The following is a 25,099-nucleotide window of genomic DNA, read 5'->3' as shown; positions in this document are numbered from 1 at the left end:
GCAAGACCAGCTAACACCAGAGATAACCAGATTTGCGAAAGGCAAATGCAAGAACATAAGCAACAGAAACCAAGGCTACCTGGCATCATCAGAGCCCAGTTCTCTAACCACAGCAAGCCCTGGATATCCCAAACACACCAGAAAAACAAGATTCTGATTTAAAAATCACATCTCATTATGATGATAGAGGACTTTAAGAAGGACATAAATAACTCCCTTAAAGAAATACAGGGGAACACAGGTAAACAGGTAGAAGCCCTTAAAGAGGAAGCACAAAAATCCCTTAAAGAATTCTAGGAAAACACAACCAAACAGGTGGAGGAATTGAACAAAATTATCCAGGATCTAAAAATGGAAATATAAACAATAAAGAAATCATAAAGGGAGGCAACCCTGGAGATAGAAAACCTAGGAAAGAGCGCAGGAGTCATAGATGTAAACATCACCAACAGAATACAAGAGATCAAAGAGACAATCTCAAGTGCAGAAGATACCATAGAAAACATTGACACAACAGTCAAAGAAAATACAAAATGCAAAAAGCTTCTGCCCCAAAACATCCAGTAAATCTAGTACATGATGAGAAGACCAAATCTAAGGATAATAGGTTAGAAGAAAGTAAAAATTTACAGCTTAAAGGGCCAGTAAATATCTTCATCAAAATTATAGAAGAAAACTTCCCTAACCTAAAGAGATGCCTACAAACATACAAGAAGCCTACAAAACTCCAAACAGATGGGACCAGAAAAGAAATTCCTCCCATCACATGATAGTCAAAACACCAAATGTACAAAACAAAGAATGTTAAAAGTAGTAAGGTAAAAAGGTCAAGTAACATATAAAGGTAGACCTATAAGAATTACACCAGACTTCTCACCAGAGACTATGAAAGCTAGAAGATCCTGGGCAGATCTCATGCAGACTCTAAGAGAACACAAATGCCAGCCCAGACTACTATACCCAGCAAAACTCTCAATTACCTTAGGTGGAGAAATCAAGATATTCCATGACAAAACCAAACTTACATAGTATCTTTCCACAAATCCAGCACTACAAAGGATAATAGATGGAAAATGTCAACAGGTGGAGGGAAACTACACCCTAATAAAAGCAAGAAAGTAATCTTCTTTCAACAAACTCGAAAGAAGATAGCCACACAAACATAAAAATAACATCAAAAATAACATTAAGCAACAATCATTAATTAAGAGATATTCCTTAATATCTCTTAACATTAATGGACTTAATTCCCCAATGAAGAGACATAGACTAACAGACTGGATATGTAAACAGGACCCAGCATTTTGCTGCATACAGGAAATGTACCTCAGTATCAAAGACAGACACTACCTCAGTGTGTATGAGCGTGAGAATGCAAAAAAAGAAAAGTGCACAGGAGAAAAAGCAGAGTGCATAGGAGATTGCAGAGTGTGTGCAGCCTCAAGCTGCGAGAGAATGTGCAAGAGAGAAAGAGATCAGAGAATGAGAGAGAAACTTTAAGACTTGAAAAATTGCCTGTTAGCTTGTATCCAAAAGGTAGTCTGTGTATATTTATTATGCGCCTTCCAGATTTCCCTGCTTCCAGTTGAGAACTCCAATTCTATGTCAAGACTGGACCCCAGACACATTGGAGTTATGTATGTATGTATGTATGTATATATATATATATATATATATATATATATATATATATATATATATATAAAATAAAACTTCACGTTTTTGAAAAGTAGATTGGACAGAAGTACACCTGGACAATTACACTGGAAAAATTAAATTACACCGGGAAAACTATACCAGCATACTATAAGATAATGGTGATGGCTTTCATAAATACTTGATATACTTTGGTGATGTATTTATTTATGGACCACTCTTTAAAATAGTACATTGACCATAAACATTAAGATGGGGAATTTAGCAGTTGATATGAACCAGAGAAAATGACTAATGAGAAAAAGCTGAAGACGGTGGAAGCATAATGAAAAATAAAGAAATAAATGACAGAGTACATGTGTACAGCAACCACTCTATCTAAATCAATCAAATATAGGGTGATGCTTCACACCCACATGTGGGGTGCTGACAGGAGGATCAAAGTTCAAGGACAGCCTTGGCTGAATAGTGAGTTTGAAGTCAACCTGAGCTACATGAGATACTGTCTCAAAAAATAAAACAGAACTAGCATCCCTATTTGGAGCTTACAGTCCTAACTGGAGATGGAGAACACGTCCCAGCTGAGCATGCACTCCCAATCCTGTGCCACCTTCCTTAGCAGGCCAGCTTCTGGACAGTACTTACCACCTAACCATCACAAACCTCTTTGTAAAACACTGGACATGAGATTATAAATATTCCTCAAACTTGAAGTTTGGGAACTAAGGTGTTTATTAAAAATTAAAAATTGATAGTAGGTAATTATAAAAATGAAATGTGCTAGGATGAGTAATATTAAAATGAATTATTAAGTATTTTAAATGGTATTTTATTTTTATATTTATAAGCTGTTCCTTTTTCAGGAATAGAAATTCTAATGACATACTATTAAATTTCTTAAATAAGACCTTTGGATAAATTCAAGGCAGGCACTGAATCAAAAGTTTAATGATCAAAAGCTAAGAATTATTCTGCTCATAGGTACATGTGAAACAGAAACTATTAGGCAGAATCTTGTTTGTGTTGTTTAGTAAAATAAACATGTGAGCTCAAATATCAATAGACCCAGGGTATTTATAAGAAATGCAATATCAAACTCTCATTAAAATGGAACAAAGCAAATCTGGGAAGTTATATCAATAAGACTAACTTTTTTTAAATCTCTTTATTTAGATTAATGTGAACATTAGTGGCAGTGGTCAGAAACTTCAGAAACTTCGAGCTGGATGGGAAGACAATGTCACACGAGCACTGACTCCTGTGACAAAGCTAAGATGCTCATGAAAGTCAGGTTTCATATGCTGCCTCTTCTTTTTAAAATATGTGTGTGTGTGCATGTGTGTGTGTGTGTGTGTGTTTGTAAGTATGTTTGCACCCATAGAGCCCAGAAGAGGGAATTAGATCCCCTGAGCGGGAGTTCTGGGTGGTTGTAAGATGCCGATGACCTTGGTGCTGGGAGCAGAGCTTGGGTCCGCTGCCAGAGCCACGTCTCCAGTCTTCACATGCTTCTTTATGCAAGGAAAGCGAAGGCTACAAACCAAATTAATAAAGACTTTATAAAAATGTGGTGGTTTTCTATAAACAAGAACTGTGCACCATGCACTCTGAGCTATGCACTGTGCACTATGAACTATGCTCTATGAAGGACAGTGCATTTGTCTGGATTGACAAAACAATGAATATGGAAAGTGAAGCATGCTGATGACATCCATTATCCGGTATCCATTACACTGATGATATACTGTATCCGTGGTCATCAGTAACTCGATAAATACTAAAAGTTATAGTACACGTACAGACTGACAATCTAAAAGCAGATATTAGTCAAGAGAAGAATAGCCCTTGACTAAGGTGCCAAAGTAAGTATATAATGATCCAAGCATATTTCAGCCTCTCAACAAGTGACAAGACTACTGAGAACTGTCAAAATATTATGTCTACAAAATAACAAACAACCCCCCTCCAAGAATAAAAAGCAAGTAATTTTTATTCAAACAAACAAAAAAGTCCTGAAAGACAGACGCAGCACTGGGTCTCCATAAACTTGCTTACCGGATGACTTACTAGTGCTCAGAATATCTACAAACTCAGATACAACAAATTAGCAGCAAATTACAGAGAAAACAACCACACGATATTGGCGCTGCTATTTAAATCAAACTCCACGGCGAAAGGAGCCAGCCTTGGAGCTGGCAGAGGTTCTGAAGAAGCAGCGGCAACCTAGGAAGCAACTTAATTTTCTTGTCATTTAAGAATTAAGCCACTTCCAGTTCACAAGGATCCTACCAGGTGCGCTAAATTGATGTCATTATGATCCATCAGGAAATACCCATGGAGACCTATAGCAACACAGAGCTGTTTTGTTAAACAGCTGTGTGTTTTAATTGATTTGTATTATTTAAAATAGGAAGAGTTAAAAGTCAGTTATCGGATGTTGTGTAAAAGAGATGCCTAAAGGCTCTAGGGAGACCGCGTTCAGAAGAAGCCAATCACTGGCGCTTCACTTGAGCACTTACAATTCTTACTAGAGGAAGCACAATTAAGTCATCAGCTATCATTATAAATCACCAAGGAGCACATGAAGCTTCCTTAGTCAAGGCCCCTGAGCAAAGACCTCCTGCAGCACTGAGAGTCAAGAGGAATTTACTCACCAAAGACACCTAAGATATTTTTTTGTTGTTGACTTTTATATACGTGCTTCGTTTTAATCTTTGAGAAACTTTTTACGGTGAGAAAAATGAAACTTCCTAAAATTACCTTCCTTTTGCACATTTTAGGCAAGTCCAAGTTTTCAAGTTGAAATCCTGGTATGTGGGTAAACACGTTTTATAGAGGCTGCTGGTAGTCTACTTCCTATAGATACTTAAGATAGTGCTTTTTTGTTTTCATGTGTGTGTACGTGGGGTGCACTCATACGCGTGCATCTCTACTTGAGTGTGGGCACATGCATGTCAACATTCTTCCGGAGGCTTGGCGTCGATGTTGGGAATTTACCTCAATTGCTCATCATCTTGCTCAATAAAAAGGTCTGTCAATCAAAACTAGAGCTCACCTGTATGACGAGTCACACTGGAGCGCTTGCTCTGGAAATCCCCCGTCTGTTTTCTTAGGCTAAAATCACAGGTGGACTCCCACAACAATGACTATTTTTATGGGTTCTGGGGATCAGAACTCTGGTCCTCACGCCTGGACAGCAAACACTTTAAGCAAAGCCATCCCTCCAGTCTCTCAACCTGGTTCTTGCACAGGACGTGCAGAGTATGGAAGAAAAACAATCAGCACTCTCCTTCCCAGTTCCACCCAGGCAGCATCCTTCTCTGACTTGGACTTGGTCCCCTCAGGCACACAGAACTAGAACAAAAAGCTTCAAAATTCTTGGCTTCCAAATTTAAAGCCTCCAGTTGAGGTGCTAGAAATAATCTATTTAAAAGGAAGTAAGATGTAGGTTCTGGTTCATACGCTAACTCTCCTGCTTACTGTTAAGAATCAAGGCAGGGGCTAGAAGAAAAGGCAATTCTGAACAGGTGCTCACACAGAAGAGATTTCTGTGCCTGTGCTCTTCCCTCACAAGCCTGAAGGCACACGTAAATAAAATGATCCAGCCTGATGGACGCTGTGGTTGAGTCCAGAAAACAGAAATATGTCCTTAGCGCAGGAGCTGCAGCGCTGGAAATCATATAAAGAAACATCGTGGATTCATGTCAGCAGCATTAGGTAGAAATGATAGGAAGAGTGAGATTGGGCATGAGAGGACCAGGGACAGCTCCTGGAGGATCCTATAGCCCAGTCATATATTCCTTAGGTACAGTGCCTAGGGGCCATTTACCCTTTAGGGACCTGTCTTAGTCAGGGTTTCTATTCCTGCACAAACATCATGATCAAGAAGCAAGTTAGGGAGGAAAGGGTTTATTCAGCTTACACTTCTGCATTGTTGTTCAACACAAAAGAAAGTCAGGACTGGAGCTCAAGCAGGTCAGGAAGCAGGAGCTGATGCAGAGGCCATGGAGGGATGTTCCTTACTGGCTTGCTTCCCCTGGCTTGCTCAGCCTGCTCTCTTATAGACAGAGCACCAGCCCAAAGGTGGTACCACCCACAAGGGGCCCTCCCCTTTGATAACTAATTGAGAAAATGCCTCACAGTTGGATCTCATGGAGGCATTTCCTCACCTTAAACTCCTTCCTCTGTGATAACTCCAGCCTGGGTCAAGTTGACACACAACACCAGCCAGTACAGGACCCATGAAAATGTTTATATTACTTGTAAATAGAAAAGAAAAACCTTTCAGGTGAAATTAAATATTTTGGCATTGAATGTGAATATAGTCATCTCTAGTACAACAGTTATATAATTTTAATATTTTTGTGTGGGAAAAGGAGCCTACAATAATTTGTAATTGACTTTGGTATATACCCTAAGTTTATCTACTAGAAATTTGGTCTCCTGTGTTTTAAGCCTGGTAGAAAGGTGGTTCCATCATCAGAATTTTAGTAATTACTTTCTTTGTGACTGTGAGGTGATGACGTTCCCTGACAATTCGATGGAAGAAGCACTTGTTTTGTCTCAGCCTAAGGGCGGCCTCTGCATTATGGTGGCAAAGGCATGACTCATGGGGTTGGGAATGCAAGAAGAGAACACCTCACATTTCAACAGGCAAGGATCTGGGAGCAGGGAATGCTGGTATTCAGCTGGATTTCTCCGATTTTCTATTCAGTTTGGGACCCAAGTTCATGGAATGGTGCCACCCACCCCCAGGGCGTGGCGTCCCACCTCAGCTAAAACTCTCTGTGAATGTCTCTTAGAGGCACACCCAGAGCAAAGTCTCTTAGATGGTTCCAAATCCCATCAACCTGACAAGGCCAATCTTTGCAGACCTTTTCCTTTCAGAAGGTCTTGACACAGTTTTCATGGGGCACTGGTTAGCTCCCTTGTGAATAACATAAGAGACCCAAGCAAGCAGAGCCTCCCTGAAGCCTTCTGGCTTTACTTGTGGCATGTGATCTAGTGCACACACGTGCCTGTCTTCTTTACTGCTTTTCGGTCTTGCCATGATGTTGCCAGGGGCATCCTCACCAGAGGCCAAGTGGGCGGGGCTGCTCACCTGTAAACCGTCAGCCTCCAAAAGGGTAACCCCAGCAAGTTTTGTTTTATTTTCCAAAAAACGTGTCCATGTTCAGATATTTTACTTTGGGACACACAGTGAACTAATACAGATTCCAAAATGGCGGATGTTCTACAGTCCTTAAAGGCAAAAATATTGACGGGGGAGAATGAGAGATGGAAGAGTAAAGCAGCCTAGAGCAGAAAGAGATCTTGCAGTCCAAACAACCAACAAAGCACAAGGATTTAGTATCGACTACATGGGCAAGGAGAGGTGTGGGTCATACCCTAAACTTAATCTAGTTTATTACTTCATTATTGTAGAAAGTACTAAAATAACTATTGAACCTGAAGTAACTAATGCTGATTATTTTAACATAATATACTTTCTTATATATCAGAGACAATATGCAAAGTATTATATGTATATTAATTTAGTTTTCCCTCCAACTCTGTAGATTTTAGTATCATCTATATAAGAAAATTAAACTAAGACACAAGGTGCTTCATAATTTGTGAAAGGTCCTGCAACTGCAATGACTGATATTCATTGTCTAGCCCAGCACACACCCAGACACACACACACAGACACACACACACACACCCCATTTGCCAAAGTAACCAATCTTCTTTGGGAAATAACCGATTTAAAATTTGGACAGGACATGTATGACATTTATGTACAACCTCTCATACTAAAAGGCAAGAAAGGCATTAAAAATATATAGGTTGTATCCACATTACTCAGGATTTGAGGAGATGTTCACTAGTAATACTAGTTGAACATCAAAAAAGACAATCACTGCCATGAACTGAAACACTAATATCCACTCATGAAAATTTAACAAAAAAAATTCTTGGTGTCGTCTAGAGGCTGCCAAACAATGAACCTATCATCTGCTGCAAAGCTCGAACAAAAGAAGGAAGCAGATGCTTGCTGCCTTTTTAAAACAAAACAAACCTTAGGTCACAAAAGTGGTGGGTGAAACTTTATCATTACTGAAATGGCTCAACAAATAAATAATGAACGATACAATTAAAACATCCCAATTATTGCAACCCTTAAGGAGTCAATGATATAGGGTCATCGGTAGATGCTAACATTAAAAAAAAAACAAAAGAGATATGATCAGGTATTATGTAATTCCTTATGAGACTAGTCAAAAACACTTATGAGGTTTTCCTGCTCACCCCAAATTCAAGTGCAAATTTGATCATGCCTTAATATCTAATTACCAGCTTATAAAACATATAGGGAAGAACATGCTAAGCATCATAATGTAATCTGTGCTGCAAAAACTGTGTAGAATAAACAACCTATTTCTTTAATGACAAGCTTGCCACGTGAAAGCAGAAGGAGTGAAAATCCACATAGATTTCATGCAGATTCATAAAGGTAGAAGTGATTTAACCATTATAATGTATAAAGTTTACTTGGATATTGATTAAAAGTAACTCAAAAAATTAAAATAATGCTTGCTTACTTAATGTTACTATATTTCTCCCCCAACTTTAGAAGTAATTACAGACTCACACTCACATTATCCAGAAATTTTTAGTTTTTTTAATGTTTTCTATTATGAAATAATTTTAATTTTCCTTGTAGCTAAAAGAAATGATAGAAAGACATCTTTTGCAAGCTACTCAGTTTCTCCCAATAGCAACATCTTGCATAATCATAGTGCCTTATCACAACAGAGATACTCACTAAGTGAACAGAGTAGCAGAGTTCCCCAGGCCACATCTTAACCACCTGCCCTGCACCGGACAACCGCAAACCTGCTGTTAGCTTATGATTTTATCATTTCAAAAGTGCTGTGCACTGTGTAGAAGAATGCAAGTAGATTCTTATCTCTTGCCTTGAACAAAAATAAGCTCCAAAATGGATAAAAGACCTTAACACAAAACCTGAAACTCTGATACAACTAGAAGAAAAGATAAATGAAATTAGGATTTCTAAATAGAGCTTTGGTCACTTGGGGGGGGGGGGGGAGACAAAAAGCTAACAACTGACAAATGGCTCCTCCTGAAGTTAAACAGCCAAGGAAACTGACAATTAAGACTCAGATCACACAAAGAACATCTTCACCAGCATCAAAGAGGTGCATATGCATTTAAATACACAAAGAACTCAAAAGACAAAACATAAAAAACCAGCTTAATCAAAAAGCAGGTTATAGATCTGAACAGAATTCTCGGAGGAAATATAAATGTCCACAAACATTTTAAAACACAGTCAATATCACTGGCCACGAGGAAAACACAAATTAAAACTACGTTGCATTCCCTTCTCATACTAGCCACCAAGAAATCAAAAGACAACAAATGCTGGCGAAGACATGGAGAAACAAGACTCTCCATTCGTTGTTAGTTGGAGTGTAAGCTAGTACGTTCCCTGAGGAAATCATCCCAGGGATGCCTCAAAGGTTTAGAAAACAGCTACATTATCCAGCATGGCTTCCCCAGAAAGGACCATGTACCGTGAAATATAAAAAAAGCAATGCACGCTGTCACCAGCAAGGCACTGGCCAGTTCTCATCTCACAGAGACTCTCTGACCTGGTGCTCTGAAATCTCCCACATAGCTCGCTAAGGTCCCACGGGTGGATCGATTGCTACCATGACAGCCCCTCTCTTCCAGATTCCCGTGGCTGGCTGGAGTGCTCCGCCACGGTACCTATTCTCTCTGGAACCCCGTTGAGTCGCAGGGGGAAGCAAACCACCACACAAACATAGTTCAGACTCAAAGGGCAACACAATCCCTGGGCAGAGCAACGAGCATCCTTATTTGTAAGCCATTCTGTGTTAAATCCTCCAGCAGGGAATCCCAATGCATCCCCCACCCAAACCAGAGATCTCCGCTATCCTCATCTTTGTCCCATCATCCTTCCCGTGCAAAATGAAGTTATCTTTCTCCTGCCTCCCCTTTTCCTCTCTCTCTTCCGGAAGTCCCGCCTACTCCTCACCCAGTGATTGATCCCCTGAAATCTTTATTCATAAGGGGACGGATCTGCTACAGGACCACTCCTGGGCATCCACCTGAAGGACACTGTATCCTACCATAGAGATGCTTGTTCATCAACATGCATTAGTTCACTATTCACACATATCAGCTAGGAAAGAGTATCAGCCTAGATATCCATTAAACAAAATGAAATATATAACAAATTGTTATTTGTATATAAACAAAATGAAATTTAGCTACATGTACTAAAGGTTAAGTTTGCAAGTAAATGTATGAACTAGAGAAGAGTTAAACTGAGTGAGGTGACCCAGGCACAAATGCTGCACATTTTCCCTTCTGGGGAAACTAATTTTGAATCTAATTTTTGTGTTCAACTTGGACCACCATAGAAGCCAACAAAGTAGAAAGAGGCCACTGGATGGGGAGGGCCTTAAGGGAGGGAGGCGAGCACATACGTGATAGGAAGTAAAGCAGGGGATGCTGGGAATGCAAAGGGTTAAGGATAGGAGGGGGATGGGGTGGGGGAGATGAGGGGGTAAAAGAGAGGGTTAACCAAAAGGTAAGCTGTAGAAAAATGTCATTAGGAAGCCTACTCTTTTGCAACCCAATTAAAGATATAAATTAAGGAAACAGGCGTGTCCTGCATGGCTAGCTGTTGCTACTCTTATAAGTTATAAGCTATCAAACCCTAGTGTGAGGTGTGGGGCAGCTCTGTGCACAGCTGGACAGGCCCTAGAGGGTCCAAACACAATACAGCTCAGCTCTTCCTCTTGGCTGAGCACCAGAGCACCACAGATAAGGAGACTGTCTTAGCCAGGCTTTCTATTCCTGCACAAACATCATGACCAAGAAGCAAGTTGGGGAGGAAAGGGTTTATTCAGCTTACACTTTCCACATTGCTGTTCATCACCAAAGGAAGTCAGGACTGGAACTCACACAGGGTAGGAACCTGGAGCTGATGCAGAGGCCATGGAGGGATGTTTCTTACTGGCTTGCTTCCCCTGGCTTGCTCAGCTTGTTTTCTTATAGAACCCAAGAGCACCAGCCCAGGGATGGCACCACCCACAAGGGGCCCTCCCCCCTTGATCACTAATTGAGAAAATGCCTAACAGCTGGATCTCATGGAGGCGCTTCCTCAACTGAAGCTTCCTTCTCTGGGATAACTCCAGTCTGGGTCAAGTTGACACAAAACCAGCAAGTACAGAGCCTTTGTTGCTTAAAGACACAGCTTTGCTTGCAAGACAGAAAAAAATTAAGGCTGAAATGGGGCTGGAAAGTTCCTCAGTGCTGGATAGACTCTGTACTGCCATGCAGACTTCCGGGAGAGAAAAGTCATCAGTAGCCATACCCAGCTGTGACCCCTAGAAGTGACAATACCAACTTTCAGGCAAGATACACATGCTAGGGCCACAATGGCACGGGAGTGAAGAAGTTGAGCAGCTGTTTCAGGCAGGCCCACTCAACAGAAGAAACTCACACACAGCACCATAAACCTGGCCAAAAGCCAAAGGCCATGGCTGAGAAGGGCATAGGACCAAGGGTGTAATCCTCTGTCCTACTGTACTGGACATGATGTCAAACTGCCTCCAAAATGTTTATGTTTACACCTATAGTTAGTCTGTGTTCAGCCTTGGTCGAAGAAGCTTCTGTTTACAGTGGGCAACAGTTAATGCAGACACTGATAACTGGTCAATGTGTTGAAAACAGGCAAGACTTGAGTCTGTAGTCCTAAACGCTGAACTGGATGACTATATCAACCTTCCAAGGTACAAATGAACATCACAGAAAGAATCTAAGAGCCAGGGGGTGTAAAGTAGTGCTGGACATATGGCTGTTGCATAAACTCATAGCTGCTGTGGTGAGCACTACAATACATGGTCAAAATTCTCCCATAGGTAGAGAGGATCCCAAACAAGTTATAGGGAGTTGATGGTTTGTGTGTTGGGGTAATATTCCTCAGTGGCATAGCCACTGCTAGACTGCCTTTTGTCAAGCAATCCCTCCAAACCCATCGTCATACAAGCAAGCCCTATTAAACGTGGTGAGTCTCACATGTGTGTATATGCTGCATGTACACATGCTCCTGTGTATACACACACACACCATAAAACATACTTGGAAAGAAGGGATTGGTAGGAAGGTGGGAAGATGAACATGATAAAAGAGGATAATGAGAGAGTGACATTAATAAAAAAAATCAGTGTGTGTGTGTGCATGTATGTGAACTTATGAGAGAGTACATAACTTAGAAAAAATAAATGTAAAGGAGAAAAATGTTATGGAAATAGAATGAAGCATTATGCAAACTTTGGAGACTGTCTTTTTGCACTTGGTTTAATTATGTAGTGATTCATCCAGGTTGTGGAGTGTGTCATTAGTTGGCTCCTTTTGATTGCTGACTAGCTTTCCAGGGTAAGAATGTACACACAATCTGTTTAAACATCCACCCACTGAAGGACACCTATCACGCTTCCATTTGAGACTATTATAAATAACACTGCTATAAATGCTTATGCAAAGCCCTTAGTTTTAAAGATGCATACTCAAATATTTATGGATGAGATAATATCTAAAATCTGTGTCAAAAAATTCCAAACTGGATGAGATACCAAATAGTACAGACAGACAAAGCAGCCTGAGGCCAGGCTCTGTCTATGTGGTTAGAACATCTGATTATCACATGAGGAACCTAGGGTTAACCAGGAGTAACTAACTGAATGGATAAAGAAACAAGATCAACATGAGTTTATAAGTGTATATACTATCATCTATACTTTTGGATATGTTTAAAATATCCTAAAATACAGGGTTTAAGGAAATAAGAAAGTAAAACTTACTTATTTGATTATATACAGTTCCACATACAAAATACCTTTAAGTACAAATGGAAGGTTTGTTTTTGTTTGTTTTTTAATTTTGTAACCTTAGCTTATGCTAAGATCACAGGACTTCTTTGCCCTAAAGCACAGAGTGCACACTTCAGCAATGGTCATGGTAACAGTCAGTCTTGGTCAAACAATCTCTCCAAATCATTTTCATGTGAGAAACCCCAATTAAATGGAGCGAGTCTCACATGTGTGTATATGCTGCATGCACGCATGCTCCTGCACACACACACACACACACACACACACACACACACACACACACACACAGAGTACCACTAAGTACTGCTTAGCTTTCTTTAGGAATTTTGTATTAGGCTGCAGGGCTGGACAAAGGCAGGCGAGTGATCAGTATAATCACACGTATGAGATTCATGGGGGTCTTGTCTTCAAAACAGAGGGCTCGTGTCTGACATGAAGGAGCCCTTATCATCAGGACAAAGGCTGTGAGAACAGAAGTGTGATTACTGAAGATGAAGAGCAACAAGCTATGTGAGCACAATCAGGCCTGGAGACATGGAAGTGGAAGGCATTTGATATTATGTATGCAAAAGCGGCTTTTGTTTTTAAGGCACTCTGGAGGGCAGGGCATTATTACAGACCTCAGTCTGCAAGCTAATGATTCTTTAGTGCAATTCTGCAACCGGTGACTACTATTTGGTGCGACCAATATTCGATTAGCTTATTCTCCTCTAGGGTGGTACTGTGCCCACCCACTCCATCCCACTGCAAACACCTTGTTTTCTTCTGTATGAACTCTTATAAAAATGCAGAACTATTCTCCCAAAGATCTCAAGTGAAGGACAAGATAAACACCAACATGTTAGCCAATCTGGGATTAAGAACCAAGATTTTCAAAAGAAATGCACATAATGACTTTCCAATGCCAAATGGTGCCCAGGGCTACAAATGAGTTCTTCTTGCTGTCTTGATGTCGTTAAGTGACTGTAAAGCCTAAATGAAGATTTTACTGAAGTGTTATGAGAAGTTATTTAAACTGCCCACAGTCAAAATCCCAATAAAATTCTGAATTTCTGAAACTCTACCTAAATTTTTTAGTTGGGCATATAAAATATGCATTAAGTGAGCCCATATCATTGCTTACTATATTTAGATTTGACATGTAACATGACAGCAATGTGACAATGGGGAAAAGAAGGCAGTCACGTGTCTATACATTTAAATACATTGGACAGTTCTTTTAAAAGAGTGTACAGACTGGTTCACTATATTGGGTAAACATCTTAGATATTCCATAAATAGAGTTCTACTGGTAAAACTGGGTTAATAAACAACAGAAAATATAGTTGTGAATTCAAACTTCCATTCCAATGTCATGAGCCAAAACAAAGATGTGTAGAATTGAAATACAAAATTAAACTAATACCAAGAAGTAGTAATCAGTTGGCACTTAGATTAATAACAAGGCATTAATGAGAAAAAGGCAAAGGATAGGAACAGAATCAAAAGCATAATTAAGAAGGAACAAGCAGTTAAAGTTGGGAGCGGTGGTCACGCCTTTAACGCCAGCACTCAGGAGGCAGAGGCAAGATCTCTGTGATTTGATGCAAGCCTGTTCTACAGTGAGTTCTCGGCCAGCCAGGACAAGGTCATATATAGTGAGACCTTGTAGTAAAAAAAAAATGCTAAAATTAAAGACATCCACATTTTGCATATGATCTTGCCATCTTCCTTGATACTTCAAACCAAACCTCTTCTCTGAGCTATGGCTTCTGACTCAATGGTATACATTTCTGGAGGTGTGCTGTCATTGACAGTACTGAGAGCTGAAACAGCACTCACTTGGACATTCTTAAAATTACTAGACATCAGTTTTCCTTAAACAAGATGACCTTGCTTTAAAAACTATTGTGGCTATTTTTTTAATTGTTACTTTTATTTGTGTGGGAGTGCAGACACGCACACACCATGGTATGATGTGGTGACTGGCAGCAGACTGGGAGGAGTCAGTTCTCTCTTCCCATCTTTTCATGGGTCCTGGGGAGCAAACTCAGATTGCCAAGTTTCTGCAGTAATCACTTTTATTCACAGCGCCAGCTCATCAGCCCTACGCAGCAGTTTTGCTTATGTATCCAAATACTGTAACCACAACAGCCACTCACATACCCAGTATAAGTCTACAGAACCAGGTTGCAGGGGGAGCTGGCTTGACACAGTCTGAAAGGAAGAACTTAATGAAAGAATATGTAGGAACTATCCAGAGAGAAGGGAGAACACAAGTGACACAGACGGTTATAGAGCAACCAAGAGCGTGCAAGCACTGCACAGAGTGGGATGACAGATGAATTTTAGAAAGCAGGAGGGAGTCAGGGAGTGGCGGCCATGGCCCGCAGGCAGATGTGGATTTAGATGGTGCCCGGGGAGAACTTGCAGAGCGGTTGCAGGGCTGACCAGAGAGAGATGCTTAGGAAGGCATGGCCAAGGCATGGCAGAGAGGAAGCAGCAGGTAGCTAGGAATGGAAGCCCCGCACATGGACCCAGGGCAAGTCCCAGGTTAGTCTGGGAGACAGCAGGGCAAAGGAAAGGCACAGACAGACAGCAGCGTGAAAGGCACTCAGTACATCCTCAGTTAAAAATCCACAAAATGGCTCCCTGCAGCCACGTCAGAGAACCACTGTCATTGACAATAAGTAAACTGCTATCATTATAATGAAATCCACGTAAGGGTGTAGTTTGATAGCCGACAAAGCCATTTTTAAAGGAAGCTTTTATCAAGCTAAATGGAGACTTGGAGAAAATAGTTTTTGATAGAAATAAAATTTTATGTCCATGATGTTTGCGAAGTGATGAGTATTTTTAAGTTTCTAAAATAATTAACTACCATTTTAGTAAGGCAGTAATAATGGTATGATTGACAGGCCTGTTTTCTATACTTCTGCAAATTTGTTCTTTATGTCTCATTTTGTAGATCTGTTTTACTCTTTTGCATATTGCAAACCTATCACTAATCAAGAGTTCACATTTTGTTTTGCAAATGCGCCTACAAGTAAAACTGTGATGTAATTATAGACAGTACACCTAGAAGTGCCCACTTCCCTTGGGCACAGGCTACACAGCGAGACCCTGTACCAAGCAGAACGTGAGCACTAAAGCCATACAGTTTGCATAGGATCCTTCTACACCCGTTTTCATTTTCCTCAACACTTAGAAGCAAACATTTTCTCTGTCAAGGGTATGTATTTCTGAGTATTCTGTCTGTCTCTGTGCATGCTGTGTGCATGTGTAGTTTGTGGATTCAGAGCTCTAGAATCTGCCTGTCTCCACTGAAACACTGTGGGTCAGAACACGGGGGTCCATCTGCAAGTGCTCGTGCTTGCACAGAGACAGTTCACTAACTGAGCGATCCTTCAGCTCACTCGCTTGCGGGCTGAACTTCTCTCTCTCTCTCTCTCTCTCTCCTCTCTCTTTCTTTCATCTTCCTTCTTTCCTTCCTTCCTTCTTTCCTTCCTTCCTTCCTTCCTTCCTTCCTTCCTTCCTTCCTTCCTTCCTTCCTTCTTTCCTTCCTCTCTCCCTCCCTCCTTTTCCCTCTCACCCTTTTTGAGACAGATCTCACTCTGTAGCCCTGGCTGGCTTCAAACTTACTGAGATCCTTTTGCCTTCCTGGGTGCTGGAAGCTCCTATTTATAATGTATGTGCCAACTTAGAGTCTGTTTCTGCATATAAAGCAAACTTTTGTTTGGCCCCTAGTATACCCTAAGTAATATACTGATCCTGGGCATACGATGACGAGGAAAAGGGAAAACCAGACATGGTCTGCCCACGAGGGAGCGCAACACTTTTTTTTTTTGAAAAACAGATCATTCAAATATACAATTCAAAATTATAATAAGCCTCATGAAAAAAAATTATAGGGTGTTATGAAAGTTTATAATATGGAGAGTAAACCACGATGTTTTCAAAGACACTGTCATTGAATGGAGGTCTCTAAGGATTGAAGGACTGAAACAGAGAAAGAAGCAGGTGAGAGAAGTGGATTCAGCGAGCAGACGTAAGGAGCTGCACCAGAGAAACGGGAAAACTCTGACCTGCTGGGTGATGGTGTCCCACGGTCCCTGCAGCAGCCGCGGTTTATAGCATTCATGGACTCCTTCCCATATGTCCTCCAGAGACAAAGGTCTCCCATCTGCCAAACGACATGCAAAGTTACGTTAGTGATCCATGCGACACAGTGGGGCTTGTTGCTGCTAAAGCACTGAGTGTCTTGGCTTCCAGGAAAATCTCTTATTGCAAATGTATATACCCGATACACACGCGTATGTGTCCAACTTCTGTAAAAATTACTATTTTCTTCCTGAGGGAAGATTAAACATTGAAGCTTTTCTCCTTTGTATTCACACAGTAACTAAGATTTCTATTTATTACCCTTAGGGATTTTACAAACGAAACAAAAGGTGAACATAGTTCAGAGAGAAACAACAGATGGAAGCCTACGGGCTAGTCCAGGAAACGGACTCTGCTTCCCAGGTCTGCTATGGATGCTGCCGAAGTAGAGACCACGCCCAGACATTTTCACTCCCCTGCTAATGAACAACCATGTTTAAATCATTCTTCTGAGCCTCAAGGAGATGAGAAAGAAGGAGAACACATTATTTCTTGCATTAAGTAGCTTACCGTTTATTGCAGAAACTATGATAAGTCTATCAATATCTTAAAATACGAAATAGAAAGCGGTCGGTGCTAGAGGAACCTGGTGTTGGAGAGTGCAGAGGACGTAGAGGAACCTGGTGTTGGAGAGTGCAGAGGACTGGGCACTAGCACATAGTGGGGGGAGGGTGGGGGGTGGAGGGCATGCCTTGGAGAACCCCAAACATGTGCGCAGGACAGGAAGAGCGAAACTACGGAGCAATCCTCCCCTTTAGGTCATTTTCTCTCTCTACACTTGGTGCCCACTCAAAGTGTCTTATGAAGACCACCATGGCACTTTAAATGCACGCAGATAAGAGGAAACATGGAAAGAGAGATACAAAGATTTCCATGCCCTGCTGGAAGGGCATCAAAATGCAAGAATCCAGTTTTACTCTGTCCACTCGCAGTAGTACGTTCTCACAACAACATATAGGTCTTTACCTTAGACAAACATCCAATTTTTCCTCAAGAGAATACATCATATTCTCAATTATTGGGCTCAAAGAAGTGCAGTATAACCCAAGGAGATACTCTTCTCCAAACAGTGAACATCATCACTGTAGTTTACAGACTCAAGAGTCTAAGAAGAAATGGAGCATGAGGGGAAGCGTGGGGCTTGGAGTGGGACTGGAGTTTAACCAGTGCTGGCAGGGGACTGTGTGCATCTTGGGACTGTCCCCTACAAATCTTTGCTTTCTGGATTTCAGTTACTTTTCCTATACTTGCGGTAAGATAACACTTTCAGGATTTTCTTCCCATGAGGCACACATGAGTGAGCCGACTCAGGACTGTGTCCGGAAGACAGAAAACATTCAGTAACTACTCAGCAGCTCCCAGCCTCTACTTCGTACTCAGTCCTTCCCAAAGCTAACAGATCCATGTTGGACTCAGTCCTTGTCAATGCTAACAGATCCTTGTTGTACTCAGTCCTTCTCAAAGCTAACCAGCGCACTGCTATTTCTCAGACCATCCCCAGTATCCCACACCACACACAGTGCTTTTGATGCAGTGAGGTACTAATGGCATAAGCAGGGCATTTCTCATGTCTGACCCAAAAAGTTGAACTTTCCCTCAACCTTTATTTTCAATAAATAGCCCTGAAATATTTTGATACATTTTCAATAACTATCTTCATCTTGGCATTTATCTGGCAGCAGGAGACCATTATCTTGTGATAAATAGTTTTATTCCATTGACATTTCCATGTCTGTAAAATGAACAAGATTTATTCATCCAATTAACATTTGAATGTCATGTTTAGCTACAAGTTGAAAACAAGCTGCCTTCAATATCTGTGTTATATTGTTTTCTGAACACATTTATAGAGCAGGCCAAACTCTGCTCTAAAGATAAGCACTATACATCTTCAAAACACGAGTGTGTTGACTCTGAAAAGGTAAATAAGATCCAAAGTCCTGTGGTGTCACAGAGAAAGCTCACTAATGAAATTACGAATGACAACGTGCTTTCAAATAATGTTTACATATCGAAATGAGAGGGACTTAGTAGGAGGATAATAAGACGAGCACAGTAGGGCAACTAGTGTTAGAGATAAGACATTAACCCTCTCAGACGATGCTCTCAGCTCATCCCTGTGATGGAATCAGAAGCTAGCTTCACGACTCATAATCCAGTGCTCTTCCTAAGCCAGGCTTCCTCTGAGGACAGAGACACTATGAATGCTTGTGTAGAATATGTACTAAAATTCATACGCATAGATACATATAAAAATGACACACAAATAATGCATTCCCTATCACCAAACTTTCCATTTGCAGAGAAGAAAGCTGAGTTTTAATACCTGCTAACAAATAATAATTTTAATTTTATTCCTTAAAATAATCAATACCCTAAGCATAATTTGCTTATTGCCACCGTCCAAAGCCTGCCTGCTTGGCTGGAACTGTTTCTACAAGAACAGTAATGAACAGCCTAGCAGCACTACCAGGAAATGGTACCGGAGTTCTATCTACTAGAATTGAGGGCCAGTGCTTTTTCAGACCACATTAAACTCTTTAGAACACAGGGTTTAAATGGCTATGGTCAACTTACAAAAAAGCAATCACAGAGGTTAAAATGAAGCTCAGAACAAAAAGGGTGCGATTTTATTTATCTCAAAAATGCCTGTTATTAAAATGAGTAAGAACTTCTATGGTTTTAGAGCCACAGGGGATGGATGACTGTCTTGCAGACAGAACAGGCCTGGTTCCCAAATGAACTCACAGAGACTGGAGCACAATGCACAGGGTCTGCACAGGTCCAAGCCAGATGGGCTCCCTGTGTGAGAGGGTCGAGTGGAGATGCTCACCTATCAATACCAAGACTCCAAATGACAACTGTTTGCAAAGGAAAAATTAATATCTTCTGATAGAGTCTTACTGGGGATTCAAATGGCACCTAAGGCTCCACACCCAGCAGTGATGGCCACCTCACAGTGAGCTCGGCAGGTTTTCCATGATGTTTTTCCTTGTCTCACATTGCTTTGTTGGGCATTCCTCTACCTTACTAGTATTTTCTTGTTAACATGGTTCTTGATTTTATGTTTTCAGGGTTTTGTTTTTGTGTATGTATATGTTTATTTTTGTATGTTATGTGTGTGTTTTTTATACTTTTTTGTGTTGTGTATTTTTAATTTTTTTAATTTTTTTACCTATTTGTTTTCTGAAGAGAGAGAAAACAAAGATATAGAGTTGGATGAGCAGGGAGGTGGAGGCATCTGGGAGGGGATGGTTGAAGACAAACTAAGATCAGAATATATTGTATGAATTTTCTTTAAAAGCAAAGAAAGAAAGATAAAAGGATTTTTATGGTTTTAGCTTTTGTAGCTTTTAAAAAAGAAAGTTAAGTGCTGTATTCACAGTGTTCAGGCCCTTTCTATGAGGCTTAATAGAACCAATGATTAGCAACAATGTACTTCTTCATAACCTTGATAGTAATTTCATTCACAAATTACAGCTTTGCTGTAGACCATGTGGTTAGCATGTACAAGGCCCTAGGTTCTAACCTCAGAACACAACTCCCCCCAACACTGATATATCACTATGTGGTTTTTTTTCTCTGTTTCTTACATGGTAAGGAAAACCCAAAAACTCAACAGTCATTCCAGAGCTATATCCTTCTCAGCCATCAGTCTCCCAATGAAAACCATGGTCTGTCCCAGCATTCTAAATTCCTCTACAGTGCTTGCCCTGCTTTTGTGCTACTCTGGGACTTAAGTTCAAACTTCCACCAAGGCCTTTGTTAGTCCTCCTAGCTCTGGTGCTGGGTGTCCACTCCTATAAACTTCAAACATAAATGTAATGTATTCTGTGTGGAACTACACTCTACTATTTCTTTCTTCATGGGGTAAAATCCAAACGTACCGGCATCCCAGCCCCTCCTACCGGCCCTTCCGCACCACCGTCTTTCTTCCCTGACCAGGTCTTATTAAGGCCCAGCGCATCATCACCTCATAGCAACCAGCCAGCCCTTTGCCCTCCCGGGCCTCTTCATAATAAACATCACTCTCTGAAGTTGCCTGCTTCTCATTTCCTGCCTTTGCCAACTGTGGAGATCTATAGATGTGAATCCTGGTCATTCTTATTCCTGAACAGACCCTGCCATCTGACACACCGCAAGTCATCAGTAAAGATGCCTTAACTCCTGAGTAGAGGATCAAGTTTCTATATTTTTCATACTCGGTATAAATGTTTCCTACACTAATTAAAAGCCATCTTTGCACCTTTACTGGTTACTTGATGCTGTGCTCTTGCTACACTGTAACTCATATTTACTTAAGTATCACATTGCTGTTGGTTATTTAAAATATCACAAGCTTTGAAGCAGTACCTGGCACAAAGCAGTCACAAGGAAGCCACACCAATTTTTCTTCTTTTCAATTATTTTCTTTTGATAAATTTTCTAGAATGGAATTACTAAGTCAAAATGAAAAATAACTTTTAATTCAACACGAAAGAACTAGTATCTCATGCCTTAATTTTCTCCTTGGGGTAATGAGATAAGAGGTTAATTTTAGAAATAGATATTTATATTATTTGGCACCTACTATATCCCAAGCTTTGGTGATACATCAGCTGGCAAAATGATGTTTTTGTGGAAGTTATGTTGTATCCAGAGAGCAAGAAAATGACAGTACCCAGGCAGCATCATATGGGAAGAAGCAGTATATACTGCAGTAGAAACGCAAAGGAGCTGTGGACGGTCAGCTGAGGAGTGGCGCCAGTTTCAGACCTTTCTGAGGTGACCTGTTAACACTGCCTGTGAGCTACCGAGATGCCTGGCAGAGGGGAGAAGGGTCTGGGGACAGGAGAGAGTGAAGCCCTGGCAGAACTGAGGAATAGCAGGATGAGTGACCTCAGCTCTTGGGAGGTCACAGAAGATTTAAGAGACAGGTTTATCAAGATACAATTCATATACATCTAACTGTCCTGTTTAAAGTGTATAAGTCAACGATAGTCTCAAGATTATGTAAGCAGCACCTTGGCTTTAGAATACTTGGAACCAACAACTTATTAGCAATTTTTCAGCATCCCCTAACCTGGCTGGTTCTAGAAAACCACTGTCAGTTTTTATACATTTGATTATTATACACATACATGTGTACAATATGACACATGTATGGGTCTTTTGTGAATTGTTTTAGAAGTTTTCCATGTCATAGCATGTACATTTGTTCTTTATAGTCACGTTGTATTTATGATTATATGGCACATTGTACTTATCCATTCACCACTTGATGGGCATTTGGTATTTTTCTTTTCCACTTTTAGGTTACTATAAATAATAACTCCTACTCGAGTTTGTATGTACCCCATGTTTTTCTTTTCTCTGGAACAAACTGGCCAGTGAGATCACAGTTGATGAGCTCAGGGTTCAGCAAGAGCTGACAAGCAACATCAACCTGTGACATTTACATACGTGTCCCCATATACATGAACACACACACAAGCATGTGTGCTTATACATATAAACATGAACACACACATACATACACACACAGAGGCATGTTTACCCACACATGTGAACCCCCACACATGAACATGCACATACACATACATACATACACACATTACAGAGGCATGTTAATCCACACATGTGAACATGCACACACATGCACAGGCAGAAACAAAATTTTGCTTTTTTCTGCACATTCTCTGTTTATCTCTTTCTCCCACTGTGTGTGTGTGTGTGTGTGTGTGTGTGTGTGTGTGTGTGTACATGAATAACCTGGATGGTTCTGAAACGCCACTGCAAACCCCCTTAGCACCTCTGTATGTCTTGTGTTTGGCGTCCTCTGCAGACCATGGCAGGCCTGATACGACTATAAAGATTAGAATTTAAGCATTTTAAACAAACATGCCAGGTCTTAAATATTTAAAAGACCACTTCTCTTCAAAATAGTCACAAAGGGAGGCTAGATGATTCAAGTAATGCTACAAGAGCTGTCAGTGGAATTGTTTGTTGGAACGATATTCAGAGCCAGACAAGGAAAACAAATACTTTGTAGTCATAATGGTACTTTTTTAAAATACAATTTTTTTCCCATTTAAAGTTCTAGACTCCATGATGCTATAATTATTAATCATCATTATCATTATTGTGTTTATTTACATATTTATACATTACTTTGTATGTGTGCTCATGTGTATGTGATAGTGTGTACACACCTTGGTGTGTGTAGTGATAAAGGTCAGAGGGAAACTGAGTCAGCTCTCTCTGTTAACCAGGTAGGTTGTGGGGACCAAACTCTGAAGCACCTTTCTTCACCCACTCACATCTTACTCTTGCTGAACCCACAATGAGATCTTAAAAATAATAATTTTAAAGTTATTCATATCTTAAATTTTTGTGTTGAACCATAAAAGATTTTGTTCATACAAACTAAATTCCTCTTTGTAACAAAAAGAACTAGAAAAAAAAATCAAGTCTGTACTTTCATTTTCTTCTAAAATTTTGTGATTTTCTCCAGTTTCTGCTCATTGCCCACTCTCTAAAAAATGCAAGCACATGCAACTTTATCTCTTTGACAATAGGATCGACACAAGCTATGGGTTCTTTCCCTTGGGTCTTCAAGGCTGATCTGCCTAGTCATAGCTTACCCCTCCGTAACCAAAGACACACTAGAATTGGATCTTGTTGCTTTTTATTCAACAAAGATGACAACAACAAGGCCAGTGGCTAAATCAGCAGCCCTTTAAACTTTAGCATACACTGTGGGCACATGACAGGTATTCAAATAGGATTATGATTCTAATTGTTTCAATTGAACTACAGTCTTTAGAAATTCCACTGAACCACTGAACTGGCACAGGCAAGAATGTTAAGAATCTTATCACACCAACGGAGTGTGGAAGCAAAGTGTGTGGGGTACCATTGTGTGCTCCCGAAAACTGAAAAGCAGTATTTTAATGTCTAAGTGTATTAAACATTATTTTCTGCCAATGTATTCAGGTCAAAGGATTTCCAGTCAGGAACTTTCAGCCAAGTTAAGAAGACACATTATGCACCACTCTTCGCAAGATATGAAACACTCAGTAGCACTGATTTTTTTTAATATGTCTAGAAATCACAATAATCACAACAAGGGAGAATCTGAGTAAAATTTCTAAAAACCTGAAAATCCAAAATAGAAACCAAAGTAACTTCAAAAGAAACCTATAAACTAAACACAATAATAGAGGTCATCAATTAGTGTTTACCGAGTGCCCACTGGTGTTAGCTGGAATGATAACACATATTTATGCTAAAGCAGTAGAAAAAGAACAAGAGACATTGGACAAAAAGAATGGAATAATTTTAAAAAGTAAAATCTTCAGCAATGTCCAGTATCATCTGACATTTTTCACGCAAGCTCTCGTGAATGATTAATAACCCCCATGTCAGGTAAACTATACAGTGCTCAAAACACGCTGCTTTCTAAATTAAGTTCCTTAGCACCAGTAGGTTTCGAGAATCCAGTAGTTCCATGAGCTATTTCCCTAGCACTATCCGCCTCTAATATAAGGCACACACTAAAAAAAGCCACAGACTTAAAAAAAAAAAAAGGATAACTCCTAAAAGTGATTAGAAAGAACATAAATTATGCACAGTAAGTTTAACAGAAATATCCTAGATGTGGCCATTAGAAATAAAAAAGAAACTAGAGTGGATTTTTCATAGTGAAATATGCCATTGTTCAACAGCCCGGCCTTCCACGGAGCTTTGAAGGATATAAAAATTCATGTCAGACTCCACAGGGAAGCAGAGACAATGCTCCACCAAAGGAGAAAATTCATTTTTGCTTCAGTGAGAAAATTACACTGTGCTATGAATTGAGTGTAATAGTTCACGTACATTCACATCAGCTTCTTGGCTAGCTAATTCTGTAATTTTCACTTATTCTTATAAACACTTAATACTTGGTATCTTTATTAATCAAAGATATCTATGAAAAAATTATAAATACACAGCTCATGGCAACTTCGCCCACCAATTCCACTAATTAATTCATTTATTTCCGATGTTTTTGAATCTTCAGTCAATTATTGCAGTGGTAACAATGAAAAATGGGAACAGGTGTGGAGTTGGAGTCTGCAGTTTCCACGCACCCTTAGTAGGTCATCGGAATCCCTCAAAGCAGTCGGTTTTATCACTGTGCGTGAAAGTTAGAAAACAATCCTATCTTCCCTTGGTCTTTCGAGGACCAGGACACATAGCACGGCTGCCATGACACAGACATACTCAGTGTCAAATCCAGGTTCAGGAAATGTCTAGAATCCTCAAAAATCTATGTGATGGCATTGGTGGTGTCTAAATCTTGCTTTCATGTGACAAAGGGAAGCACACAGACGCACACCTTCCCCAAGTTCACA

The 25,099-nt window shown here is 40.3% G+C and overlaps 1 protein-coding gene across 5 annotated transcripts in view; it reads right to left on the bottom strand.

Moving 5' to 3' along the window:
- Atg10 (autophagy related 10) overlaps positions 1-25,099 on the bottom strand; it is a 322,415-nt gene that overhangs the window by 85,938 nt on the left and 211,378 nt on the right. For all 5 annotated transcript variants that reach the window (XM_052159888.1, XM_052159887.1, XM_052159891.1 and 2 more), the window contains one exon: positions 16,649-16,746. In XM_052159888.1, coding sequence (XP_052015848.1) covers positions 16,649-16,746 — 98 coding nt within the window. The remainder of the gene's footprint in view (positions 1-16,648; positions 16,747-25,099) is intronic.

This window comes from Apodemus sylvaticus, chromosome 16, assembly GCF_947179515.1.
Source record: "Apodemus sylvaticus chromosome 16, mApoSyl1.1, whole genome shotgun sequence".
Lineage (NCBI taxonomy): Eukaryota > Metazoa > Chordata > Mammalia > Rodentia > Muridae > Apodemus > Apodemus sylvaticus.
Note: the sequence above shows the minus strand (reverse complement) of the source record. Positions and strands in the feature narration are given on the sequence as shown.